The sequence below is a fragment of the Geotrypetes seraphini genome, chromosome 1, assembly GCF_902459505.1.
Source record: "Geotrypetes seraphini chromosome 1, aGeoSer1.1, whole genome shotgun sequence".
NCBI lineage: Eukaryota > Metazoa > Chordata > Amphibia > Gymnophiona > Dermophiidae > Geotrypetes > Geotrypetes seraphini.
The window spans coordinates 150624394-150651987 of NC_047084.1; the positions used below are offsets into that span (position 1 = coordinate 150624394).

The following is a 27594-nucleotide window of genomic DNA, read 5'->3' on the forward strand; positions in this document are numbered from 1 at the left end:
GGACGCCTACAGCTGCCTAAAATCGGGACGCACTTTTAGAGAATCAGGCCCAAAGAGTCTAGAATCAAAAAATAAGATTAAATATTGAACTAAGGCCAGTACTTGGGCAGACTTGAATGGTTTGTGTCTGTATATGGCCGTTTGGTGGAGGATGGGCTGGGGAGGGCTTCAATGGCTGGGAGGGTATAGATGGGCTGGAGTAAGTCTTAACAGAGATTTCGGCAGTTGGAACCCAAGCACAGTACCGGGTAAAGCTTTGGATTCTTGCCCAGAAATAGCTAAGAAGAAAAAATTAAAAAATTTAAATTAAATCAGGTTGGGCAGACTGGATGGACCATTCGGGTCTTTATCTGCCGTCATCTACTATGTTACTATGTTATCAAAATGGCAGATGACGTTTAATGTGAGCAAGTGATATATGTGGGATAGAGGAACCCAAGCTATAGCTGCGTGATGCAAGGTTCTGTGTTAGGAGTCATTGTTGAGGATATGTTGAAATCCTTAGCTCAGTGTGCAGCTTTGGAACTAAGAAAGCAAATAGAATGTTAGGAATGGAAAACCAAAGATGAAAATGCTATAGTGCTCTTGTATTGCTCTGTGGTACAACTGCACCTTGAATATTGTGTGCAATTCTGGTCTCCATATCTCAAAAAAGATATAGTGGAATTAGAAAAGGTACAAAGAAGGGTGATGAAATAATCAAAGGGATGGGATGACTTCCTTATGAGGAAATGCTAAAGTGGTTAGGGCTCTTTAGCTTGGAGAAGAGACAGCTCATAGGTGTTATGCTGGAGGTCTATAAAATAGAGTGGAGTGGAAAGGGTAGATGTGAATCGTTTGTTTACTCTTTCCAAAAATAGTAGGATTAGGGAGCATGCAATAAAGCTAGTAAGTACGGTAATAGATTTAAAATAAACCAGAGAAAATATTTCTTCACACAACACGTAATTAAACTCTGGAATTCTTTGTCAGAGAATGTAGTGAAATCGGTTAGCTTAGCAGGGCATAAAGGTTTGGATAATTTCCTAAAAGAGCCATTATTGAGATGGCTTGGGGAAATCCATTGCTCATTCCTAGGATAAGCAGCATAAAATCTGTTTTATTACTTGGGTTCGTGCTAGGTACTTGGGACCTGAGTTGGCCACTGTTGGAAACAGGATACTGGGCTTGGTGGACCTTTGATCTGTTCCAGTATGGCAATTCTTATGTTTTTATGGATGATTGGAGCAGACAGATTAAGCAGCCATCTGATCTTGTGATATCACTTCTCTCAAATAGAGGCTTTCATGTGATTCTGATCGTTGTGGTCAAACATTTTTCTGTGGTGAGATTTATGTGCTGCTGGAACTTATTAAAGTCCTTTGTTTTTGTTCCTCCCCCCAAGCTACCGGCATCGCAGAACAGAGCAAGAGGAGGATGAAGAGCTTCTCACAGAAAGTTCTAAGACAACCAACATCTGCACACGATTTGAGGAATCCCCATCATGTATGTCTGAATGAATGTTGGCTTTTTTAAATAAACTTTTTTTGTATCAGTTTAAATTTTCATATATTCTTCTATCATTATTTTATATGTTTGTAAACACCTTGGTTCATAAAAAGGTTATAGTGATTGCTCTCTATAGCAGACTTTTTATTTAAATAATAAACTGGAGTTTTGCATCCAATTTACATGCAAATTGAAACAAAGTGTTGACATTCAAAAAAATTTTTTATCTTTCTTATTTTATTACTGCTGTCTAATGGAAAAAGAAATGCCTTCAGAACCAGGCCTGTCTGTTGAAGTTGGATGAATTAACTTATTTAATCAAGGCTTTGTTTTGTTCTTTTCTTTTTCCAGATGTGAAGTCGGGTAAACTGAGAGATTATCAAATCCGAGGCTTGAACTGGCTTATCTCCTTGTATGAGAATGGTATCAATGGTATCCTGGCTGATGAGATGGTATGCTGTAGGGCTGGCTGTATGGAGACACATAAAGGGCAATTCTCTAATCTAGGTGCCTGCATTTAAGCACTCATATGTTTACATAGAAACATAATGACAGATAAAGGCCAAATGGCCATCCAGACTGCACATCCACAATAACCATTATCTCTTCCTCTCTCTAAGAGATCCCATGTGCCTATCCCAGGCTTTCTTGAATTCAGACACAGTCTCTGTCTCCACCATCTGTTCCGGGAGACCGTTCCATGCATCTACCACCCTTTCTGTAAAAAATATTTCCTTAGATTACTCCTGAGTCTATCACCTTTTAATTTCATCCTATGCCCTCTCATTCCAGAGCTCCCTTTCAAATGAAAGAGACTCAACTCATGCGCATTTACATCACGTAGGTATTAAACTTCTCTATCATATCTCCCCTCTACCACCTTACCTCCAAAGTATATAGATTGAGATCTTTAAGTCTGTCCCCATATGCCTTATGATGAAGACCACTCGCCATTTTAGTAGCCTTCCTCTGGACTGCACCAAAGTCTTATACAGGGGCATCAATACCTCCTTTTTCCTACTGGCCATACCTTTCCTCATGCACCCTAGCATCCTTCTAGCTTCACCATCACCTTTTCAACCTGTTTGGCCACTTGAAGATCATCACATAGAATCACTCCCAATTCCTGCTCTTCTGTGGTGCACATAAGTTCTTCACCATTCCCTTGGATTTTTGCAGCCCAAATGCATGACTTTGCATTTCTTAGCATTAAATTTTAGCTGCCAAATTTCAGCCTTGGATTGGGATGGATTTCAAGTTGGCTATTGAAGTTGCTGTAGCTTGCAATTTATGTGCCCCAATTGGAATAGGGGGCCGAATATGAGCTCTGGTGTAGCAAAAATGTGTACAACATATATTCCAAGATGAAATGGCTCTCTTTGTTGCTGGTTGTCCACAGATAGGTGGGTTGTAGGAATGAATAGTTGAGAAGATTTTCGGAGATGAGAAATTGTTTCTCTGCCTCAGAGGCGTGGAGGTGAAAAAAGGAAGGCAAGGTTTGGTTTGGTTGAGATGGAAATCATAAACAACCTTGGGAAGAGACTTAAGATGAGTTTTTAGCTGCACCTTATTTGGAAAAAATTGTAACTACGGATAATAGGTGACTAAATCTTGAAGCTCACTAACTCTTCTAGCTGATGTGAGCGTTACAAGAAAAACCGTTTTCCATGAAAGGGAAAGTAAGAGAAGCAGAGCCCAGTGGTTCAAAGGGGTCTGTCATCAATTGATCGAATACTACACTGAGGTCCCAAGATGGAGTAGGAGCTCTCAATGGAGGACTGAGATTGGTAAGACCCCTCATGAAACGTGAAATGAGAGGGTGCTGTGAAATTGGTTTATCTTTGATTAATGAGTGGTATGCTGAAATGGCTGATAAATGAAGTCTAACAGAGTTAGTTTTGAGTCCTGAATTGGGCAAATGCAGGAGATAGGTGAAGACATGGTCCAGCGGGCATTAGAGAGGTTGTAGACCTTGATCTTAAGCCCATAAAGAGAAACGTTTCCATTTTGCCTGATAGGATTTCCTTGTAGAAGGTGTTCTTGTTGCAAGAAGAACTGTTTTAACAGATTGTGAGAGAGGAAGGTTGGTTAGGAGTGAACTCTCAATTTCCAAGCCATGAGGCTTAGACTGCGGAGATTGGGATGTAGAAGCTGGCCATTGTGTTGAGATAGAAGAGAAGGATGGTCGCCTAAGGGAATTGGAGATGCATCCAGAAGCAGTGGAAACCAGATTTATTCTTGGCCATCTGGGTGCAATGAGAATGAGGTGTGCTTTGTCTGTTATAACCTTCTGAAGAACTCTGGAAATGAGGAAACAGTGGGAACGCAAGTAGAAGAATATGGTTCCATGGAATGGAAAAAGTATCCCTTGTCAGAGCTCGTGGAGCTGGGTGTAGAGAACAAAGAGGGAGCACTATGCATTGATTCGAGAAGCAAAAAGATAATCTTGAGTCCCCCATTGATGGAAAATGTTTGATATCACCACAGGATTTAGGGCCCATTCGTGTGGGTCGAGTTTCCTGCTGAGGGAGTCTGCTAGGATATTGTGATCTCCTGGAATATAGACCGCATGAAGATCTATTTGGAGAGTCAGGTCCAGACACTATAAGCTTCTCTGCAGAGTTTGAGGGATACCGAACCCCCCCTGTTTGTTTATATAAAATATGGTTACTTGATTGTCCATCTGAATAAGAATATTTCTGTGATATATCCAGAGACGGAAGGCTTGAGCTTAAAAAACTGCTCTGAATTCCAACTGCTTGATATGGAGAGACTTTTCGGTTGGTGACTACTGATCCTGAGTCCGAAGATTGTTGAAGTGTGCCCCCCAGCCTTGAGTGGAAGCATTAGTGACGATGGTAAGAGAAGGCAGTGGGATCTGGAACGGACATCCTGCCTGTAGGGAGGTGGAATGAATCCACCACAAAAGGGAATCCTTGATATTGGACGGAAGTTTTGAAAGTGAGTGGAAAGTGAGTGGAGACGCTGATTCCAATGGAACTTGAGGTGCCACTGCAATGGACACATGTGGAGTCTGGCATGTGGTACTAATGAAAGTGAGGCTGCCATGTGGCCTAGAAGTCACAATATCGCTCGAGCTGGTAAGAAAGCTGATTGCCAATTGGATGATAGTCTGATGTCTTTCTTGAGGCAGATAAGCCCTTGCAGAGTTAGCTTGGACTTTTTGAAGTTGATGATGAAGTCCAGGCTTCTCAAGGTATTCACAGTAGTCTGAATGGTGAGAAGATGGTCCTTGGAGTGAGCCATTAATAGCCAATCGTCCAGGTATGGAAACACTATATGATGCTGTGTTCTTAAATGTGCCGCAACCACTGCCAGGTATTTTGTGAATTCTCATGGAGCTGAAGATAGGCCGAACGGCAGGACCTTGTATTGCAAATTGCGATTGTGAAATTTGAATTGGAGGAAGCGCCAATGGAAAGAATGAATGGGAACATGAGTGTAGGCATCCTTGATGTCTAGGGTGCCTAACCAATCGTGCTGTTTGAGGAAAAGCAGAATCACGGGAAGGGAGAGCATTCTGAACTTTTTCCTTTTTAGGCAAGCATTGAGAGAGGTCTGAGATCAAGAATTAGATGGAGGTCTTATATCTTCTTGGGGATGAGAAAAAACTTTGAATAAAACCCATGATTGCTTTAGAGAGGTGGCACTTCTTCTATGGCATTGTTCTGGAGAAGAAGTGAGAGCTCTGCTGCAAGTTGAGACACATGTTGAGGAGGAACTCTGGATGGTGGCGGGGTATGGGAAGGTAAGGTATGGGATAGGAAATTTAGTCAATACCCCTGAGACACAATGCTGAGGACCCACTGATCTGTCGTGATCTGTTCCCAAACCGAGAAGAAGTGAGTTAGCTGCCCCCCCTACTGGGAGATTATCAAAAACTAGGTGCAGGTTTGAATGCAGGAAGTTGAAAGACAGCAGATTGTTTACGGTCTCTAGGATGTTGTCTTGGCACATACTGAGAAGGTTGTGAATGCTGCATGGGAGTTCTATTGTAAGGAGTAAAATGTCATTTCGGATCGTATTGGTGGAAAAACTGTTGCTGATATTTCTACAAAAAGGAAAAGAAGAAGGACAGTGAAAGTCCAGTGGAGAAGCAACTCTCTTGTTTTTGGTATATATCTTCATTTGCTTAGATGTGGTTCCGAAGCTGAAGGCAAATCCTTGAGAGAAAGAAGGGGAGAGGACCGTGAGGCTGAAGCAGGGTTTGCGGGAGCGCTCTCTGACGAAGCCGCTGGTAATGGACTGGTCCCTGAGGTACTCTTGGAGGGACATACCGCTGAAGCCGTCAATGGTAGAGAGGGAGTATCCAGCCTCTGCACCGTTGGAAGTTTTTTCTTTTCCTTTTTCTGCAGTGCCGTCGATGCTGAAACTTTTATGCGTGCCAGCTGTGGCAGTTTGATACTACCCTCCTCCGCCGGTACTGAAGCAAGGCCCTGAGGGGAGGGAGCCAAAAAGATCTGTTACTTCTTCGCCGGCTTTTTCTCTGTGCTGGTGCGGCGCGGCATCGAAGGCAAGCTACTGGACATTGTGGCTGGCAGGAGTCTTCGTGGTCCTAACGACCACTGTGGAGAAAATAAAAAGTGTCCGAGTTCTGGCTCCCTGCTGGTGCTTGCTGCTGTTACTGAGGCAAGTTATTTTTATTGTCCTAGGTGTTTCTACTTTATATTATTATTATGCCCCAAGAGCTAGAAAGCAAAGGCTGAAATTCTTCCTTTTTTTCCTTGAACAGAAGGAACAGTCACAGAGCTGTGACTGAGTAGGAGCGGGTCAGAAAAAAATTGACAGGAGGAGGTGAAGTGGGCTCGAGGACTAGGGCTCCTGCACATGCTCAGTAAGCTTAAAGCTTACTATAGCTAGGGGAGGGCACTGACACACCATGCTCAGTCAGAGACTTCACCATCAAGTGTGGCTGCATATCCCCTGCTTGTCTCTGGAGAATTGGACTATGCTCAGACGAGCATTTGGGGCTACTGCAATTTTAAGCTTCAAAGGCTATTCCTCCTGCCTCAGCCCAGCTCAACCCGAAGATACATCAGAGTATCGAGGAAGGAGACAAGCATTGACGTGTGTGTTATTGGCAGAGGAGTCATCTCCGAGGTCAGAGCATTGACCCTGCCTCAATGCTCTTAAACCTGGAGTCGATACTTCTCTTGACACACTCTGCCTGACTCCCCTAGTAGAGGCTACTTTGAATCTGATTTTTTAGCTCGCCTGACTTTTCGGCTGAAGAGTCTTATGGCATACCTTCAGCCCCCAATGATATGAGGTGGTGGCCTTACAATCTGCCAGGTCCTGGGTTCAATACCCTCATAGAAGGTTCAGTAGGAAGTGAAATTAATGATGATGACAGCCAAGAGTGATTGCATAAAGAATATATTGTGCAGAAATAGGCTTAATATTACAGAAAGGCAATGTTTAGAAAGATACATCAAGCGTATAGAAAGAGATAGAAACAAGCTTTACAAATGCAGAGTGGATTTAGAGCAGTGGTCTCAAACTCTTTGCAAGGCCGCATTTTGGATTTGTAGATACTTGGAGGGCCTCAGAAAAATTAGTTAATGTCTTATTAAAGAAATGACAATTTTGCAAGAGTAAAACTCTATAGTTTATAAATCTTTCCTTTTGGCTAAGTCTTAATAATATTGTAATTTATAGCTAAAGAGACATATGTCCAAGGAACTGTTTTATTTTACTTTTGTGATTATGATAAACATACCGAGGGCCTCAAAATAGTACCTGGTGGCCCCCGGGCCGCGAGTTTGAGACCACTGATTTAGAGACTGTTTCTGTGTGAGAGAGAGAAAGGACAGTTTCTATATTGCTTGGTAGACCGGTATAGTCCTTATGAATGGGTTATATGCCTCACTGTTACCAGCAGGTGGAGACTGAGCACAAATTTGTATATTAGACTAGACTCTCCCTAGCAACTCAGTCTTCCTCAGTCTCCATTAAAGCAGATAGTAAGACTAATTTGGCTCCCCTCTTAGTACTGTTGGAATTTTGTTTTGGACTCTTGGGTTCCCCTTTTGTGCCAGATAGAGCTTGGATGGATCCTGTTTGGGGATCTGTCCGACCTCGGGGGTGTTAAATTCAGTGGGTCTCATGTTGGATTCCTTCCCCACCTTCCTCCACCTCCCCACATTTTTGTAGAGGTGCCTTAGCTGGCGGCCTGTCCCCCTGGTTGGTCAGCCCTCCAGCTTTGAGAGCCGTGGAGTCTGTTCTGACTAAATTAAAAAAAAAATCCTAAGGTGTGCTAGTCTAAAGGGCTCAATTCCATTTAAAACTGTCATTTGTATTGCTTTTTTTCTCATTTAACTGGCACTTTTATTACAGCTAGGGCATTTTTTAGCACAAAGAGCACTTTTAAGGGGGAAAAAATGCTCATTGTGTTCCAGATGCAAGGTACTCGTGGCCAGCCTGTGTAAGCGTTGCGCAGGCCGGAGCTGTGGAGGAGTCTCGTCGGCAGCGGTTGCTGGCGGCAAGGGCACCCCGCCACCTGTACCTCACGAAGAATTCCCTTACTGCCGGAGCGACTGGGGATACCCTTTTCGCGTTGGTTGGTTCCTTGGCCTCAGCGTCAGGAAAGTCCCAGGGTTTTCAGACACGACAGGCCGCAGGAGCTCTGATTTTGGCGGTTTCAGGTCCAGTTTTGGCAGGAACCTCCTCCTTCATTTTGTTGCCTCAGGTGACCTTTCCCCTGTTCTGGAAATATAGGGGCAGGGTCCCCTGCTGGGGCAAGGAGTCCCTTGGGGCCCCAGTGGTTTTCCCCCCCCGGAATTTATGTTGGCACTATGTAAAGCTTATGTGTGCTGGTGGCTGGAGATTCCGTGTCCACTCGGGGGGGGGGGGTGTTTGTTTGTCCTTGACATCTTCCCCGGTGTGGCCCCATACAGCGGTGGTTTTGCCCCTCTCTTATCCAAGTGCCTGAGGGTTTCTTGGGATGAGGATTTTTGCCCAGAGGAGCAAGATATTATTGATGAGAATCTGGACCCTTGGGGAGATTTCCAGGATCTTCTTGGGGGGTTGGATTCTGCCAGCGAGGGGTTCAAGCACCCCCCAGCTGACAAAGATGCATCTGTGGTGCACATTTTTCAGCGGGACGAGCTTCATGAGTAAATTCTTTAGGTCTCCTCAGTTTTGCACTTTGAGGATACTGTGTTGGAGCCCCTGTGTACTGTGGACCCCTTACTGAAGGGGGTCCGCTCTGCTTACCGCTCTTTTCCTATGGATCAGGATATTTGAGATATTATACTCGCACAGTTGCAGGTACTGGAAGCTCCCTTTTGTTTTGCGCACTCCATGGCTCGCCTGTATCCCATTCCTGAAGGGGATAGGGACACTCTGAAGTTGCGGTGGTCTCGGCCATCTCTAAAATGTATACCGTGCCTGTTGAGGGCGGTGCGGTTTAAAGGACCCGGAGGAGCATAAGTTAGAGTACCTCCTTAAACAGAGTTTTGATGTGATGGCTCTGGCGGTCCAGGCGGCGATGTGTAACTCGGGCGTGTTTTCGCTGGGCCGAGCATGTCCTTGACTGTAAAACTGAGGATTGGGAATTGCTCAAGCGTGAGGTGGCAAAGATTGGGTGCTTCTTATCTTTCAGATGCCATGTATGACCTCTTGCGAGCTTCTGCCAAGTCGTTGGCGTTTGCAGTGGCAGCTTGCCATACCTTGTGGCTTCGCGCTTGGTCAGCGGATGCGGCGTCCAAAGCTAAGTTGACAAAGTTTCCTTTTAAAGGCTCTTTCTTGTTTGGCGAGGACCTGGACAGGTTGGTTCTGACTCTCACTGAACAGGTTGGTTCTGACTCTCACGGATTATAAAGTGCCTCGTATGCCTGAGGATAGGCCTAGGCCGCTGGTTTGAAGTGGCGCTGCTCGTGGGTGTGATTTCTGCTGTTTCTGCCCTGGTCGAGGGGCTGCCTCTTTTCATTCCCCATGGGCTCTCTAGAGGCAGATTCTTCCAGCGCATGCTTTCCTTTCATGGGGTCCGCAGAGGTGTGAGTAGCGCCCCTGCCAGGTCCCCTGCTGCCCATCCTGCCCAATAATTCCTTGCCGGTGCCCATCTTGGTTCCGGTGGGTGCCTGGCTGAGGGATTTTTATCCAAAGTGGGCAGACATCACGTCCGATCAGGGGGTTCTGGAGGTGATCCGGGACGCTATGCTCTGGAGTTTGCCCGTTCCTTGCCAGACCGGTTTCTCACTTCTCCCTCGCAGGTTATGTGGAAGCAGCAGGCCTTTCGCCAGACCCTTCAAAGATTGTTAGATCTCCACGCGGTGGTTCCAGCTCCCCCGCAGGAGTGGGGCACAGGTTGGTACTTGATTTACCTTGTGGTGCCAAAGAAAGAAGGGACTTTTCGGCCCATCCAGGATTTGGAGGGGGTCAACAGGGCTCTTCATGTGCCTTCCTTCCGCATGGAAACTCAGCAGTTGGTGATTCTGGCGGTTCAGCCGGGGGAGTTTCTGACTTCTGTAGATCTGACTAAGGCCTACTTGCACTTTCCTATTTTCCCAGCATCTCTTGTTGCGCTTTGCGATCTTGGGGCAACATTATCAGTTCTATGCACTTCCCTTTGGTCTGGCCACGGTTACATAGAAACATAGAATATGACGGCAGAAAAGGGCCATCGGCCCAACAAGTCTGCCTACTCCAAGAACCCTCCCCTCCTAAGCACTTCCTCGAAGTTAACCCACATACTTATCCCATTTTTTCTTAAATCTCTTTTTTCTTCATCTCTCTGCACCATCTGTGTAGCCATTCGTTAGTCCTCTGGATTTGATCTTCCCTGGTTCTTCCCTTGCCTCTCACTGGAATGATTGAGGAAAAGACTACCTGCGCTTCCATCTGTTTCAGTTTCTCACCTAGGGCACCAAAGTCTTTAGATATCTTCTCCAGACGTTCACCAAGGTGATGGTGGTTGTCGTAGATGCGTTGCGCAAAGAGGGCATTCTTGTTCATCCCTACCTGGACGATTGGTTGATTTGAGCGAAGTTGTTACAGGAGAGCACCCGGGTCGCAGCTCTGGTGGTGGTGGAGTTTTTGTAGTTGCTGGGATGGGTAGTCAACCTTGCCAAGAGACGGCTATCTCACTCTCAGTACCTGGAGAATCTAGGTGTGCTGTTTGACTCCTCCTTGGGGAAAGTCTTCCTTCCGGAGGCCCGGGTAAGCAAGTTGCAATCTCAGATTCGCCTGCTTATGGCCTCCCGGTGTCTTCGGTGCAGGATTTCCTCCAAGTCTTGGGGTCGATGGTGGTTTCCCTCGATGTAGTGAGGTGGTCGTGGGCCCACATGCGTCTTCTTCATTATGCTCTGCTTCGGAGGTGGTCGCCTCAGAGGCACAGTCTGGATCACCCTGTTCCGCTTTCAGGCTTAGCTTGGGGCAGTCTTCGTTGGTGGCTCCAGACCCCCCATCTTGTACAAGGGGTGAGTCTGGATCAGCCGCAGTGGACGGTACTGCTCACGGATGCCAGTCTTTTTTGGTTGGGGAGCTCAATAAGTCACTCAGCTCAGGGCATCTGGTCCACGGAGGAGGCTCTTTGAGAAGTGGTGTGCTGTGCATGGAGTGGTTCCTTTTCGCTTCTCTTTACCTCACATCTTGGAGTTCTTGCAGGATGGTCTGGACAGGGGCCTGGTCTGGTCTTCTCTCCAGGTTCAACTTGTGGCTTTGTCTGCAGTTTGCTGCAGGGTAGACGTTTAACTACTTAACTGGACGTGGTTCGCTTTTTAAGGGCGACCAAATTGCTTTAGCCTCCAGTACGTCCTTCGGTTCTGGCCCGGGATCTCAATCTGGTCCTGTCCATGCTAGTGCGCCCTCCCTTTCAGCCCCTGGGTTCCTGTTCATTGAAGGACCTTATTCTTAAGGCAGTCTTCCTGGTGGGCCATTACTTCTACGAGATGCATTTCTGAGCTGCAGGCTTTCTCTTATAGGCCTCCCTTCCTGGAGTTTCCTGGGGAGCATGTTGTGCTGCGGCCTGTTCCTTCCTTTCTGCTGAAGGTGGTTTCTCCTTTTCATGTCAACCAGTCCATGGTCTTCTCGGTCTTGGGTAGTCAGGAGGGCTCTTTAGAGCAGAGGCAGTTGCGCAAGTTGGATGTCTGTTGGGTCCTCCGCTCTTATGTTCAGCGGACCCAGGAGTACCGGAAATCGGATCGTCTTTGTCATTCTGAGCGGGTTCTCATAAGAGGGACAGTGCTTCCAAGGCTATCTTCTTCAGAAGAAACCTGTTGCGGAATTTTTCAAGGCTCATTCCATTCGGGGTCAGGCAGCTGAGACTTCTCTTGTGCCTTCAGTGGATATCTGTAAAGCTGCGATTTGGTCTTCTCTCCATTCCTTTGTGCGACACTACCATGTGGATGTTCAGGTACGCGTCAGGATGCGGTGTTCAGTGAGCGTGTTCTGGTGGCGGCCCTTCGGGGGTCTCATCTATGATGGATACTGCATTGGTACGTTCCATCGGTGAACTGTGCCGGTCTGGAGAGGTGCTAAAGAAGGAAAAATTAGGTTCTTACCTGCTAATTTTCTTTCTTTTAGTCTTTCCAGACCGGCACAGTCCCTACCCTGTCTGTCTGTTCTTTCGGGATTTGTGTGAAGAGTGTGTGTGTTTCTACAAAATTTCATGTTTTTAGTAGGGTCGGGGAGATTAAAAGAACAGCGGCTTTGGCTCAGCAGGTGGAGCTTGTGAGCTGTGGGGCCGTTTGTTGAAGGGGCTTCTTCTATGCAATTTTCAACAGTATGGCTCTATGTTAGTTGTTGCTCCTGTTGGGGTGGTTGTTGCTGTTATGGACAAGTTCTTGCTCAACTGGAAAGTACGCAGGTGAGGCTGGGCTCATTTAGAGCACTGATCTTTGACCTAGGGGCTGCCACGTGAGTGGACTGCTGGGCACAATGGACCACTGGTCTGACCCAGCAGCAGCAATTCTTATGTTCTTATGATTAGCACTTCTTAGTTTATTAGTTCTGCTTGGCTATTCACCAGACTGAAGTATGGGGACTGCACAGCCACTTGTACTACAGCCAAAAGTTTGTCTCCACCTGCTGGTCATGGTGAGCTATTAGTCATCAGTGAACTGTGCCGGTCTAGAGAGACTAAAAGAAAGAAAATTAGCAGGTAAGAACCTAATTTCTCTATCATTTATATTCATTTTTTTCCCCAATAAGGTCAAGGCAGATGACTTTAAAATATTCAATATCACCTCAGTAACAACTATATAAAAATAGACAAATACAGTACAAATATAGACAGCAGATATAAATTCTCAAAATGGACACATTTTAATCACTAAATGAAATCATTTTTCATACCTTTGCTGTTTGGTGATTTCACGAGTCTCTGGTCCTTCTGACTGTGCATCCAATATTTCTTTCTTTCTGTATCCTGCACGCTTCCTCTCCTCTGGACCTCATTCTCTTCCCCAGCCAACATCTCTCTCTGTCCCTCCATGAGTCCAACTTTTCTTCCTCTCTCCTCCACCCCTATTGGCAACATCTGTCTCTCTCTCTGTCTCTTTCTCTCTCTGTCTCTCTTCCAGCATGTCTGCCTCCTGACCGCTTCTTTTCCAGCTTTTACTCTTGGCTGGCCAGCCTCCGAAGATGCAACTTCCTTTTTTGTCGGAGGCGAACCTGCCTAGAAAAGGCTCGAGGCTGCCTGATGGAATCACTGGCTAAACTAACGCTAGCAGTAGCTGTTTGGAAAAGTTAAAAGCACACAGTGAACTTCCGGTGCTGGGGAGTGTAGGGAGACTGGGGAGAGAAGACGAGGAAGGTGGGAGCTACGTGATGGCAGAATGAAGTTGGGAGACATGTAGCACTGCATACCCCCTGAAAATGGTGTGTGTACCCCCTGGGGTACGTGTACCACATGTTTAGAACTTCTGCTATAGAGAAGACAGAATAGTTTTGGCTTACAGAATGGCTCTTGAGTGGGCATCCCTGATGAGCAAAGGTTGGTGTAAATAGTCATCGCCACTCTGCTTTGAGCTAAGAAACCATCTATGGTGGCAGCCTGTGTGAAGACCTGGAAGTCCTTTCAGCACAGGTATGCTGTGGATGATGAGCTCTTACGAGCTCCGACTTTGGTAATCCTGGACTTTTTGCAAGAGGGACTTCAGGAAGGTCTGTTGGTCAGATCATTAAAAGTGCAGATAGCAGGCCTTTCCTTTTTCTAAGCTCAGGAGGAAAGAGGCTCTCTGTCTTCTCACCCAGATGTCATCTGGTTCATTAAAGGGGCTCTTTGGTTGCACCCTTTGGTGCATATCCCGTTCCCATTCTGGAATCTTAACACTGCCTTGCAAGTTCTCAGTAGAGCTCCGTATGAGCCCTTATGGGAGACTTCCCTTCTGGATCTTACAGTCAACACAGTATTTCTGGTGGTGGTTATGTTGAAAAGATGAGTATCCAAGTTACAAGTTCTGTCCTGTAGGAAGCGTTCTTTAAGATTATGGAAGCAGGGCTTTCCTTACACACGGTTCCGTCCTTTGTACCGAAAGTAGTCTCTGCCTTCCACTTCAATCAGGAAGTCAGTTTGCCCGCTTTTCACCCTATGGAATCATAAGAACATAAGAATAGCCTTACTGGGTCAGACCAATGGTACATCAAGCCTAGTAGCCTGTTTTCACGGTGGCCAATCCAGGTCACTCACTAGTACCTGGCCAAAACCCAAGGAGTAGCAATATCATCCCAGGACAAGCAGGCAGCCTATTCTCACATATGAGTGATGTCATCGACGGAGCCCGGATGCGGAAGCCTCACAAGCAGACTTGCTTGTAGAAACTAGAAGTTTTGAGTCGACCACACCGCGCATGTGCGAGTGCCTTCCCGCACAGCGTAGAGCACATCTCCTCAGTTCTCAGTTTTCCACGGAGCTGAGAAGGCTGTCTTTGACTCTGCGTTTAACTCTTTCACTTCGTGCCTTCTCTCACCGCGATTTGTGTTATTTTTCTTCACGAATCGCTGTGTTTACTTTATTTATTTTATTTCTAATTTTTTAAAAAAATTTATTTCTTCCGTTCGGCTGCTGGGGCAGACCGCTCGGCTGCAGCCCAGGGGCTTCAACATTGCAGCGGCTGTTTTTCCTTCTATGTCCCGGCCAGTGACAGGCTTTAAGAAGTGTAGCCAGTGTCAACGTGCAATTTCTCTTACAGACCCACACACCAGGTGCCTCAAGTGCCTTGCGTCACAAAGTCATACAAACGCTGTGCTACTCTTCAACCTCGAGCTCTTAAACGTCTACTTTCAGTGGAGAAGCTCTTCCAGATGGATTCGACCACTTCTTGGACTCCGAAGACGACCTTGGTCTCGCCTTCGACCTCGGACCCTCCTGCCTCCACTGCTTCGACCTTGAGCCTCATCAGATCTTCTTCGTTTGCAGCGACCCAACGCACTACCTGGTTCAAATAGAGTTTGGGATTCGAAATCAACATCCCCAAGTCTCAAATTCAACCCTCACAGAATCTACAGTTCATTGGAGCTGTTCTGGACACTGTCCAACTCAGAGCATTCCTTCCACAACAACATCTAGAAGCTCTTCTTCAACTCTGTCATACAGTGTCTCAGTGAGACACATGATTGTACTTCTGGGTCACATGGCCTCCACAGTACACGTGACTCCTTTTGCCAGACTTCTCCTCAGAATTCCTCAGTGGACCCTGGCATCTCAATGGACACAAGTTTGCGACCCTCCTTCTTGACACATTTCAGTCACTCCTTCCTTGAAGAAGTCTCTCCGTTGGTGGATGCTCTTTTCCAATCTTTCTGTAGGCTTGCTTTTTCAAATGCCCCCCCATCAGAAGGTCCTCACGACAGACTCATCGACCTATGCATGCGGCGCTCATCTCGATGGTCTCCGTACTCAAGGCCACGGATCGTCAATGTCACATAAATCTGTTGGAACTCAGCGATTTTCAAGGCTCTCAAACGCTTTTCAACATCTTCTTCGCGACCAGGTAGTCCTCATCTGGACGGACAACCAAGTCGCCATGTATTATGTCAACAAACAAGGAGGGACGGGATCTCCCTCCCTTTGTCAAGAAGCTCTGAAGGTTTGGCACTGGGTAATCCACCACAACACCTTCCTCAAAGCTGTCTACATTGAAGGGGCTCAGAATTGCTTGGCAGACAACTTGAGTCGTCTCCTGCAACCTCATGAATGGACTCTCCATTCCTTGTCTCTTCATCACATTTTGTCACAGTGGGGAACACCTCAGATAGACCTCTTTGCAGCTCCCCACAACTACAAACTGCCTCAGTTCTGTTCCAGGATATACTCTCTTCACCACCTCTTTTTTTTTTTTTTTTTTTTTTTTAATAAATTTTTATTCGTTTTCAAAAATTACAACAAGTGTATAATAATCCATCAGAAATATATTAATTAATCACTTGACAATCTTATTTGTAATCCTCCAAATACATAAATATAAAAGAATCCCACCCCTCCCTCCCATATACTAATAATTAACAATTATCAATTATTATCATTCATACTCCCACCCTCCCTCTATCTTTTCCAATACTTTTCCATTCCTCCTCTCTTCATCACATTTTGTCACAGTGGGGAACGCCTCAGATAGACCTCTGTGCTGCTCCCCACAACTTCAAACTGCCTCAGTTCTTCTCCAGGATATATTCTCCTCACCACCTCGAGGCAGATGCTTTTCTTCTGGAATGGACGAATCTGTTCCTCTACGCATTTCCTCCATTCCCTCTCATTCTCAAGACTCTGATCAAATTGAAGAACAATCATGCCACCATGATTCTAATTGCTCCTTGGTGGCCGAGACAACCGTGGTACTCCCTTCTACTTCAACTCATCAGCAGGAAGCCATACCTTCTACCAGTTTTTCCTTCTCCACTTACACAGAGTCAAGGATCTCTGCTTCATCCCAACCTGCAGTCTCTGCACCTGACAGCCTGGTACCTCTCAACGTAACACCTCTTCAGTTTTCTCAATCTGTAAGACACATTTTAGAAGCTTCTAGAAAGCTTACCACTAGACAATGCTATCACCAAAAATGGACTAGATTTTCTACCTGGTGTTTTTCTCATCATAAGGAGCTTCAACATTCCTCCTTATCTTTTGCACTTATCCAACTCTGGCCTCAAGTCTACATCCATATGGGTCCATCTCAGTGCAATTGCAGCTTTTCATAAGCCTATTGAAGGGAAACCCCTCTCTGCTCATCTGGTGGTTTCCAGATTCATGAAAGGACTTTTCAATGTCAAGCCTCCTCTCAAACCGCCTCCTGTGGTTTGGGACCTCAATGTTGTCCTTTCTCAACTCATGAAGCCTCCATTTGAACCAATTGATAAGGCTCATCTGAAGTATCTCACTTGGAAAGTGGTGTTTCTCATTGCCCTCACTTTTGCTCGACGAGTCAGTGAGCTACAAGCTTTAGCTACTGATCCACCTTTCACTGTGTTACATCATGACAAGGTGGTTCTTCGTACTCATCAGAAATTCCTACCTAAAGTGGTCTCAGAATTTCATCTCAACCAATCCATCGTACTTCCAGTGTTTTTTCCAAAGCCTCATTCTCACCCTGGAGAATCAGCTCTTCATACTCTGGACTGTAAACGTGCTTTTGCCTTCTACTTGGAACGCATCAAACCACAGAGAACTGCTCCTCAACTTATTGTCTCTTTCGATCCAAATAAGTTGAGACATCCAATTTCTAAACGCACCATCTCTTTCTGCTATGCCCAGGCTGGATTACCACTTCACAGTAAAGTCACAGCCCATAAAGTCAGAGCAATGGCAGTTTCTGTAGCTTTCCTCAGATCGATACCTATTGAGGAAATTTGCAAGGTTGCTACTTGGTCCTCGGTTCATACCTTCATTTTTCACTATTGTCTGGATACTTTCTCCAGAAGGGATGGACAGTTTGGCCAAACAGTATTACAAAATTTATTCTCCTAAATTGCCAAAATTCCCACCATCCCATTCTGGTTAGCTTGGAGGTCACCCATACGTGAGAATACCTGCCTGCTTGTCTTGGGATAAAGCACAGTTACTTACCGTAACAGGTGTTATCCAGGGACAGCAGGCAGCTATTCTCACAACCCACCCACCTTCCCTGGTTGGCTTCTCTGCTAGCTATCTGAACTGAGGAGACGCGCCCTGTGCACTGGGCGGGAAGGCACTCGCGCATGCGCGGTGCGGGCGACTCAAAACTTCTAGTTTTTTTTCAAGCAAGTCTGCTTGTGAGGCGTCCGCATTGGGGCTCCGTCGGATGACGTCACCCATACGTGAGAATAGCTGCCTGCTGTCCCTGGATAATACCTGTTACGGTAAGTAACTGTGCTTTCTTGGCCTCCGATAAGTTGAGTTTGTATTTATATATTGCTTTGCACCAAAGTATTCTGTGTTCTTGTGTACCACTTTTTCTCCGTTTCCTTTCCAGTCGTCTGCATAGTTGTTTGTCTGTTCTCAGTGATTCGGTGAACCAGGAGGAAGATTGATGTTGCTTTATTTTCGGGTGTGGAGGGGGGTAAGGATGTCCAGTGTGTTGGTTATGGTATGACTCCCCATCCCCAGAGGTACAGAATAATGATACACCTATGGAAAGCTCATCCAAGCTTGAGCCCAAATGAGGTTTTTGTGAACCCATTTAGGGACCTAACCAACAGTTTGAGAAACTCTGACCCAAATGGCTCAAAAACGGGGGTCCACCTTAAATCCTGGTGGTCCAGTGGTATGGTGAGCCAAGTCAGGATGGGAGTGATCCCTCCTTCTCCCAAGGTGAGTTGTTGGGTTCTGTCCTAGCTGACAGCCAGCTGTAGAATCACCATGAACCCCTTTCTTCCCTCCCTGCTGTAGAATCAGCGCGCGTGATTGTTTTGCTTTGGCTTCCAAATTATAAAGGTTTAAAAAAAAAAAAAAAAGCATTTAGGAGTGCTTATAAATAAGAAATGCCAATCACCATAGGGGAGAATATAGTAATCCATTAGAGTCCACTATTTGTTTTCTTTATGTAACAAAAACTTACTACACTACTACTATTTATCATTTCTATAGCGCTGCAAGGAGTATGCCGCATTGTACATTTAACATACAATAGACAGTTCTTGCTCAGAAGAGCTAACCATCTAATTTGGCAGACAGGACATCTCAGGATTGGGGAGATTATGGTAGAGGAAATGATACAGTGGGTATAGGTATCTGACAGCAGTGAGTGGGAGTTAAGAGTTGAAAGCAGTTTCAAAAAAGTGGGCTTTTAGCTTGGATTTGAATATTGCTGGGGATGGAGCATGACGTATTGATTCAGGCAGCCTGTTCCAGGCATACGGTGTGGCAAGAAAGAAGGGATGGAGTCTAGTGTTAGCAGTGGAGGAGAAGGGTACAGATAAGAGGAGAACTCAAGCACACTTTACCTCTCCCCCCCAATCAAAGGCATGCAGAGCAAAAAATATATATGACGGTCTACTAGTCACCAGAGCAGCAAAAATAGACCACCACCTCTCAAATCTGCTGACCATGACGCCCAACTACAAAACATTCAGAAAAGAACTGAAAACCATGATACTCAAGAAATTTGATGATCTAACCAAACCATATCGACCCTTCCCAGATCCCGATGCATACTATAGCTATCAACCTTGTAATCTCCCTGGGAATGCCCAGGCTAATTTCTTGTTGTAAACCGCCTAGAACTGAAAGGTAATGGCGGGATAGAAGACATAAATGTAAATAAATGTGATATGTTTCCAGCTTGCTAGCATTGATGTAATGCAGTTAGAAGGGGGAATTAGGGATTTTGTTACTATGTTCCAGAAGAGATTAGGTTGTGTCCTTCCTCGTACTAATTTCTCGTCACTGGTGGCTTTGTCACTCCGGTTCTCCGTTGAGAGGTTTAGGTGAAAGTTTAGGAGGTAATGGTCAGTCCATGGTACAGGGGTCCATTTGATGTCTAGTGAGATTGGTGGGAGTGGTTGCAAGTATATCTAGGGTATGACCTTTTTCATGTGTGGGTCCTGAAGGCATTACTGTGATTTCGCAGCAATGTTTTGAGCTCATGGTCATCTTTGTTCTCCATGGATTCAAAAGGGAGATTGATATCTCCGAGTATAATCAGTTTGGTGTGTTGGCATGTCAGGTTAGTTATTAGTTCTGTAATTTTGAGGATGGAGCTTGATTGAGAGTTGGGGGGTCTATAGATCAGTAGAATTCCAATGTTGTTGAGTGTGGAGTTGAACTTGTCTTCCAGTTTACAGATGATATATTCTAGATCTGGGTGGGTAGCTGAGTCTAATTCGGTGATGGTATATGAGCTTTTTTATATTATTGCTAGGCCGCCACCTCGCTTGTGTTTTCTGGGGAATTGGAGTATGTTGTATCCTTGAGGGTAGAAGTGTGGGAGTAGAGAATGACACGGTGACAAAATTCATCACCATCACCGTCCCCGTCCCCGCGGATAACCGCGGGAAATAATCCCATGTCATTTTCTAGTGTCTATTTCAACCTCGGTCCTTCTACACCAGCATTCTTCAAAGCAAAGCTTGTGGGTCAATGGTTGTGGCTATTCATACTGATTCTTCCCTTTCTCCTTAAAGAATGACAGGAATGGTGATGAATTTTGTCACCGTGTCATTCTCTATGTGGGAGTTCTGGGTCATCTGGGTCCTTTAGCCATGTTTCAGTGATGAAAAGTAGAGCTGGATTATTAGATGTGATTAGATCATTTAAGGGGAATAATGGGGATGAAATTTTTCTATTTTTCAGTTCTGTTGTTAATTTTACTGTTTGCAGATTGTTGTGGGGTTTGAGGAGAGGCTGTTTTTGCTGTCTTATATTTGATGTTTTTGTTCCAAATTATAGGGATAGCGATTTGGTAATTTCCTTGGCATTTCGTGGGGTTATTTGGTGGATCTAGGGGTCTTGATTTCTGTTGTTTGGGGTGCTAAGAGGGGTGAGCATTGCTGCTGAAAGGTGTGCTGTGTATTGCTGCGAGACTGGTAAGGCATAGTATTGGGAGAATTTGATTATATCCCTGCTGTCCTTGGAGAACACCTGCCACAAGTAAGTATCTTCATTTTATGTGCATCTAAAGTGCCATCTCTTACATTCAGTTGTATAATGACGTTGAAAACATATTGATATAAATCCTTTGTTTTAAGGGTCTAGGAAAGACACTGCAGACCATTTCTCTTCTTGGCTATATGAAGCACTACAGGAACATCCCTGGCCCTCACATGGTGTTGGTTCCCAAGTCGACATTACATAACTGGATGATTGAATTCAAAAGATGGGTGCCAACACTTCGTGCTGTTTATCTGATTGGTGACAAGGACCAAAGAGTGAGTATTGCTTGGATAGTAGCTGCTTTAATGGTGTAGAGAAGTGGTCCATTTAACTATAAAAGTACAGGAAATTGGGTGGTCTCTGATTTGTTTATGCAATCTCGGAACAATGATATTTTTATGAAGTTGTGGCCTCCAGAATTGTAGACAATATTCTAAATTGAGATCTCACCAAAGTCTTATACAGGGGCATCAACACCTCCTCTTTCCTACTAGCCATACCTCTCCCTATGCAACCTAGCATCCTAGCTTTTGCCATCACCTTTTCAACCTGTTTGGCTACCTTAAGATCATCACTTACAATCACACCCAAACCCCGCTCTTCTGTCGTGGACATAAGTTCTCCACCCCCTAAACTGTACCGTTCTCTCGGGATTTTATAGCCCAAATTAATGACCTTGCATTTCTTACCATTAAATTTTAGCTGCCAAATTTCAGATCATTCTCCAAGCTTCGCCAGGTCTTTCTTCATGTCTACTCTATTGCAGATTTTGGTATCATCCGCAAAGATGCAAATCTTACCAGACAACCCTTCAGCAATATCGTTTATATAAATGTTAAAAAGAACAGGCCAAAGAACAGAACCTTGAGGCTCACCACTGGTAACATCCCTTTCCTCAGAGCAATCTCCATTGATCACTACCCTCTTGTTGTCTTCCACTCAACCAGTTCTTGACTCAGTCTGTCACTTTGGGACCCATCCTGAGGGCACACACTTTATTTATTAGACATCTGTGTGGAACACTGTCAATGGATGTTGAAGCTGCAGCATCATGTCAAAGAGGTTCTCTATATTCTCTTTGAATTTCTGCATGAGCTATACCTCAAAGGCTGCTATCCACAAAGGCTGGTGTACCAGTAAGCCAAAAAAGGTAGGACTCAGTTTTATTTTCTGCTGCAAAGCAGTGTGTTTTGTCATGTGGCCTAACACTGCTTTAAAAGAGGAAATACATTCACTGACATTAGGTTCTGCTAGACAGAACCTCTGTCGTCTTCCACTCAACCGGTTCTTGACCCAGCCCGCCACTTTTGGGGCACATCCTGTGGGCACTCAGTTTATTTATTAGATGTCTGTGTGGAACACTGTGAAAGGCTTTGCTAAAATCTAAATACACCACATCTAGCGCACATCCTCTATCCAATTCTCTGGTTACCCAGTCAAAGAAATTGATCAGATTTGTCTGACAAGACTTACCCAACATAAGAACATAAGCAGTGCCTTTGCTGGGTCAGACCAGTGGCCCATCATGCCCAGCAGACCGTTCACGTGGCGGACCATCAGGTCCAGGACCTGTATAGTAATCCTCTATCTATATCCTCTATCCCTTTTTCCTTCAGGAAATCATCTAATCCCTTCTTGAACCCCGATATCGTATACTGTCCTATCACACTCTCTGGAAGCGCATTCCAGGTGTCCACCACCCTTTGGGTGAAGAAGAACTTCCTAGCATTGGTTCTGAATCTGTCCCCTCTTAATTTTTCCGAATGCCCTCTCGTTCTTGTAGTTCTCGAAAGTTTGAAGAACCTGTCCCTCTCCACTTTCTCTATGCCCTTCATGATCTTGTAAGTCTCTATCATGTAACCCTCTAAGCCTCCGCTTTTCCAGGGATAAGAGCCCCAGTTTCTCTAGTCTTTCAACATATGAAAGGTTTTCCATACTTTTTATCAATTGCGTCGCTCTTTTCTGAACCCTCTCGAGTATTGCCATATCCTTCTTAAGGTACGGCAACCAATATTGGACGCAGTACTCCACATGCGGGCACACCATCGTCCGATACAACGGCAGGATGACTTCTTTTGTTCTGGTTGTAATACCTTTCTTGATAATACCTAGCATTCTATTCGCCTTCTTAGAGGCCGCCGTGCACTGTGCCGACGGCTTCATTGTCTTGTCCACTATTCCCCCCAAGTCCTTTTCTAGGCTATTTTCACCCATTACCAGCCCTCCCATCGTATAGCTATACTTCGGGTTTCTGTTTCCTACATGCAAGACTTTACATTTCTCTACATTAAACTTCATCTGCCATCTCATCGCCTATTCTTCTAGCTTGTTCAGGTCCCTTTGTAAATCCTCACAGTCCTCTTTAGTCCCAAATTGGCAAGGCAAGCAGGAGAGAGCAGCACAGAGGGAGAAATTAGAAGGCAAAAGGAAAGGGAGGCAATTCAGAGCTTGAGAAGGGGAGAGAAGAGGCAGGAGACTAGGGGAATCGGTGAGACTTAGCTCCGCTCACCCCTGACATCAGACATCGAAGCTCCCCCTTAAAAGGGGAGGGGCCAACAGCGCTCAGCCGTTCGGCGCGCGTCAAAGGCGCTCGCCTTAGTGAGAGCGCCTTTGCGAAGGGCCTTGAGAAGGGACGAGCCACTTTAAAGGAGTGTAAGAAGGGGACCATAGCAGGCGCAGAGGACAAAGCATGTACAACACACAACCAGGCATACACAGAGGGTACAGAGAACACACAACCAAGCGCCACTAAAGGAGAGCAGAAGGAGGACACAGCACACACCTGCACTAACCAACACAGAACATGACTACATTAGTCAACACTGGTCAAACTACTAATAGGGAAGTAGCAAGCAGCAAGCACAGAAGAGAACACTCACACACAAGAACTCGCCTTTGCGAAGGAGCCTTAAGAAAGAGCCGGGAAACTCCGTTGCCCAGCAGAGCGACTTAGAAGAAAAGCTATAAGTCCTAGTTTTAGCTAGCTACACAGCAGGGCACACAATCTCACATACTACACACCTAGAGGGGAAACAAGCACTCGCAGGTACCAACACAGCAACACTAGCAGACTCACAACAAACAGAAAGACAGCAGACAGGAAGTCAGAAATCATCCAGTCGACAGAGACAGAAGGTTCATAACAAATCACTCAGACAACTCAGAAGGGAAGCAGGAAATGGAAGCCCAAGGAAGTCAGAAGATGAGCTTTCCAGTCTTCTGTACCGGCTGCAATATATATGACTACCTCCCTTCGGGGACTCGGGCATACATTTGCAGTCGGTGCAAGGAGCTGGATAGCTTGAAATGGCAAGTCCGGCTACTAAAGGATTCAGTGATGGAACTAAAAGAACTCCCCACCTTTGAAGATAGAATCCGCAAACAGGAGGTTTCTACTGGAGTTCAGTGCAAATGAAGAGGTCAAGGAGCTAGAAAGATTCATCGAGGAAGCTTACCAGCAACATGTGGAGATCCCAGGGCTGGAGAACTGTACCTGAGCAACCCAGGAAGATGGCCTGGACGAGAGGAGAGAAGACATCCCTACAAATTCAGAAGAGACTGAAGCTGAGATAGAGGACAACTATACACCAGGAGAAAGAGAGAGAACGCATGAAGACGTCCCCCCCCCCCCCAAAGAGCCGTAAGCGTATCGCAGGAGGAAGAAGATTGGCCCTACACCATGGATGTGGATTTACGACCCCCAAGGAACCTCCGAATAAAGAAGATGGGGATCATCGTAGGAGATTCCATTATATGTCATGTGGACAGCCACACCGCAAGAGGGAGAGAGGATAGAATCGTCACCTGCCTGTCTGGAGCAAGAGTGAAGGATGTGGCCAGCAGGATCTCCAGGATTATAGACAGCGCAGGGGGAGAGGACACTGCTGTGCTTATCCACGTGGGAACCAACGATGTGAGCGGACGGAAGTATGACGGGGAAAAGATAAAGGGCCAGCTCCGCTCACTCGGAAGAAAACTGAAGATCAGGGAGGTGAAGGTGGCTTTCTCCGAGATCCCCCCGGTACCAAGAGCGGATGGAAAGAGATGAGGGGAATTGCAAGCGTCAACGCCTGGATGAGACGATGGTACGAAGAGGAAGGCTTTGACTTCGTGTGCAACTGGACGGCGTTCTGGGGAAAAAGCAAGTACTACAGAAAGGACGGACTACACCTCAACAAGGAAGGAGCAAGAGTTTTGGCAGGCAACATGAAGAGGGCCATCGAGAAGGCTTTAAACTAAAGGACAGGGGAAAGCCGACAGTCGACAACCAGTCGATGGCCCGGGTGACAGGATGCCTTGAAGAAGGAACTATGGACTACTCAGACACGGGAGGGGATGACCACAAAGCAAATAAGGGAGACAACGCAGGAGCAGAAAAGGATACCATGAAAGAAACAGTAGAGACTGCTAAGCTTAGAAAGTCCAAGAAGGTAACACAAAGGGAACTCAAATGTATGTATACGAATGCTAGAAGTCTGAGAAACAAAATGGGAGAATTAGAGATAATAGCAAGACATGATGAACTGGAAATCATTGGCATAACAGAAACATGGTCGAATGATGAAAACAAATGGGATACAGTACTACAGGGATATAAACTATACAGAAGAGATAGAGTAGGGCAGAAAGGTTGAGGTATTGCCCTATATGTTCAGAATGGAGTAGAAACTGTTAGAGAGGCTACGACGGAAAGGACAAAGAAGCTGGAGTACCTCTGGATCAAGATTCCTAGACACAATGGTGCAGACACAAAAATTGGCCTTTACTATCGACCCCCAGGACAGACGGAGGAGACAGACTCAGAAATTATAGAGGAAATTAAACAAGAATGTAAGACGGGTAATGTAATAATCATGGGAGACTTCAATTTCCCGGGGATAGACTGGAAGCTGGGAACCTCGAACTGCGGCAAGGAGGCCAAGTTCCTGGAAGCGCTAGGGGACTGCTTTCTGGAACAAATGGTGGGAGAGCCGACGAGAGGAAATGCCACCTTGGACTAAATGGCATTACGGGACCGACAAAAGAAGTAGAAGTCACGGTCCCGCTGGGGATGAGTGATCACAACATAAGAAAATAAGAATTGCCTCTGCTGAGTCGGACCATAGGTCCAACGTGCCCAGCAGCCCGTTCCCGCGGTGGCCCTCTAGGTCAAAGACCTGTTAGTGATTTTATACATACAACATTTTGCCCTGTATAGTATCCCTCTAACCATACTCCTCAATTCCCTTTTCCTTTAGGAATTCGTCCAATCCCTTTTTGAACCCCAAAATCGTACTCTGCTCTACCACCTTCTCTGGAAGCACATTCCAGGTGTCCAGGTGAAGAAGAACGTCCTAGCATTTGTTCTGAATTTGTCTCCCTTCAATTTCCTTGAGTGCCCTCTTGTTATTGTTACCCCCGCAAGTCTGAAGAATCTGTCCCTCTCTACCTTGTCTATACCCTTCATGATCTTGTAAGTTTCTATCATGTCCCCTCTAAGTCTCCGCTTTTCCAAGGAAAAAAGCTCCAGTCTCTCCGCATATGAAAGGTTTTCCATGCCTTTTATCATTTTTGTTGCCCTTCTTTGTACCCTCTCGAGTATCGCCATATCCTTCTTGAGGTACGGCGACCAGTATTGAGCGCAGTACTCCAGGTGCGGGCACACCATCGCCCGATACAGCGGCAGGATAACTTCTTTGGTTCTGGTAGTGATACCTTTTTTGATAATGCCCAACATTCTGTTCGCCTTCTTGGAGGCTGCTGCGCATTGTGCTGCCGGCTTCATTGTTTTATCCACCACGACCCCCAAGTCCTTTTCAAGGTTACCTTCCCCCAATACCTTCCCCCCATCGTGTAGTTGTATATCGGGTTTCCTTTCCCTACGTGCAAGACCTTACATTTCTCTACATTGAAGCTCATCTGCCATCTATTTGCCCAATCACTCAGCTTGTTCAGATCCCTTTGCAGTTCTTTACATTCCTCAACAGTTCTAACCCTACTAGAGAGTTTCGTGTCATCCGCAAATTTTATAACTTCGCACTTCGTCCCTGTTTCCAGGTCATTAATAAATATATTGAACAGCAGCGGTCCCAGCACTGACCCCTGCGGGACGCTACTCGTGACCCCTTTCCAGTCAGAGTAGTGTCCTACCCTCTGCTTCCTGTCCGCCAGCCAATTTCTGATCCATCTGTGCACGTCCCCTTCCACCCCGTGGTTCCACAGTTTCCTTAGTAGGCGCTCGTGGGGTGCCTTGTCGAAGACTTTTTGGAAGTCCAGATATATGATGTCTGTGGGGTCACCTTTGTCCAATTGTTTGTTTATTCCCTCAAAGAAGTGCAGTAGGTTTGTTTGGCATGATCTTCCTTTACAGAAACCATGCTGGCTGGTTCTCATCAGATTATTTTTTTCTATATGCTCACCGATACTGTCCTTGACTAGTGATTCGGCCATCTTCCCCGGCACTGAGGTTAAGCTCACAGGTCTGTAGTTCCCCGGGTCGCCTCTGGATCCTTTTTTGAAGATGGGTTGTGACATTCGCTATCCTCCAGTTCTCCGGGACTACCCCTGTTTGCAAGGATAGGTTGCATATCTGTTGTAGGAACTCAACTATTTCATCTCTGAGCTCTTTCAGTGTTCTCGGGTGGATTCCGTCTGGACCCGGAGACTTGTCAGATTTTAATCTATCTATCTGTTTGAGTACGTCTCCGAGGCTTACCTCCACTGACGATAACTTTTCCCTTTGATCCCCCTTGAAGAATTTTTCCGGTTCCGGCATGTTGGCAGTGTCCTCTTTTGTGAAGACTGACGAGAAACATAGAAACATAGAAGATGAAACATAGAAGATGACGGCAGAAAAGGGCTACAGCCCATCAAGTCTACCCACTCTGCTTACCCACCCCCTGTCTATGCCCTAATGACCCAATTTTCTTATCTTGACCCTCGTAGGGATCCCACATGGGTATCCCATTTATTCTTAAAGTCTGGCACGCTGTCTGCCTCGATCACCTGCACTGGAAGCTTGTTCCAATGATCAACCACTCTTTCTGTGAAGAAATACTTTCTGGTGTTGCCATGAAATTTTCCGCCCCTAAGTTTGAGCG

The 27594-nt window shown here is 45.8% G+C and overlaps 1 protein-coding gene across 4 annotated transcripts in view; it reads left to right on the plus strand.

Moving 5' to 3' along the window:
* SMARCA5 (SWI/SNF related, matrix associated, actin dependent regulator of chromatin, subfamily a, member 5) overlaps positions 1-27594 on the plus strand; it is a 436858-nt gene that overhangs the window by 97487 nt on the left and 311777 nt on the right. For all 4 annotated transcript variants that reach the window (XM_033939984.1, XM_033939968.1, XM_033939959.1 and 1 more), the window contains 3 exons: positions 1385-1485; positions 1840-1940; positions 20611-20790. In XM_033939984.1, coding sequence (XP_033795875.1) covers positions 1385-1485; positions 1840-1940; positions 20611-20790 — 382 coding nt within the window. The remainder of the gene's footprint in view (positions 1-1384; positions 1486-1839; positions 1941-20610; positions 20791-27594) is intronic.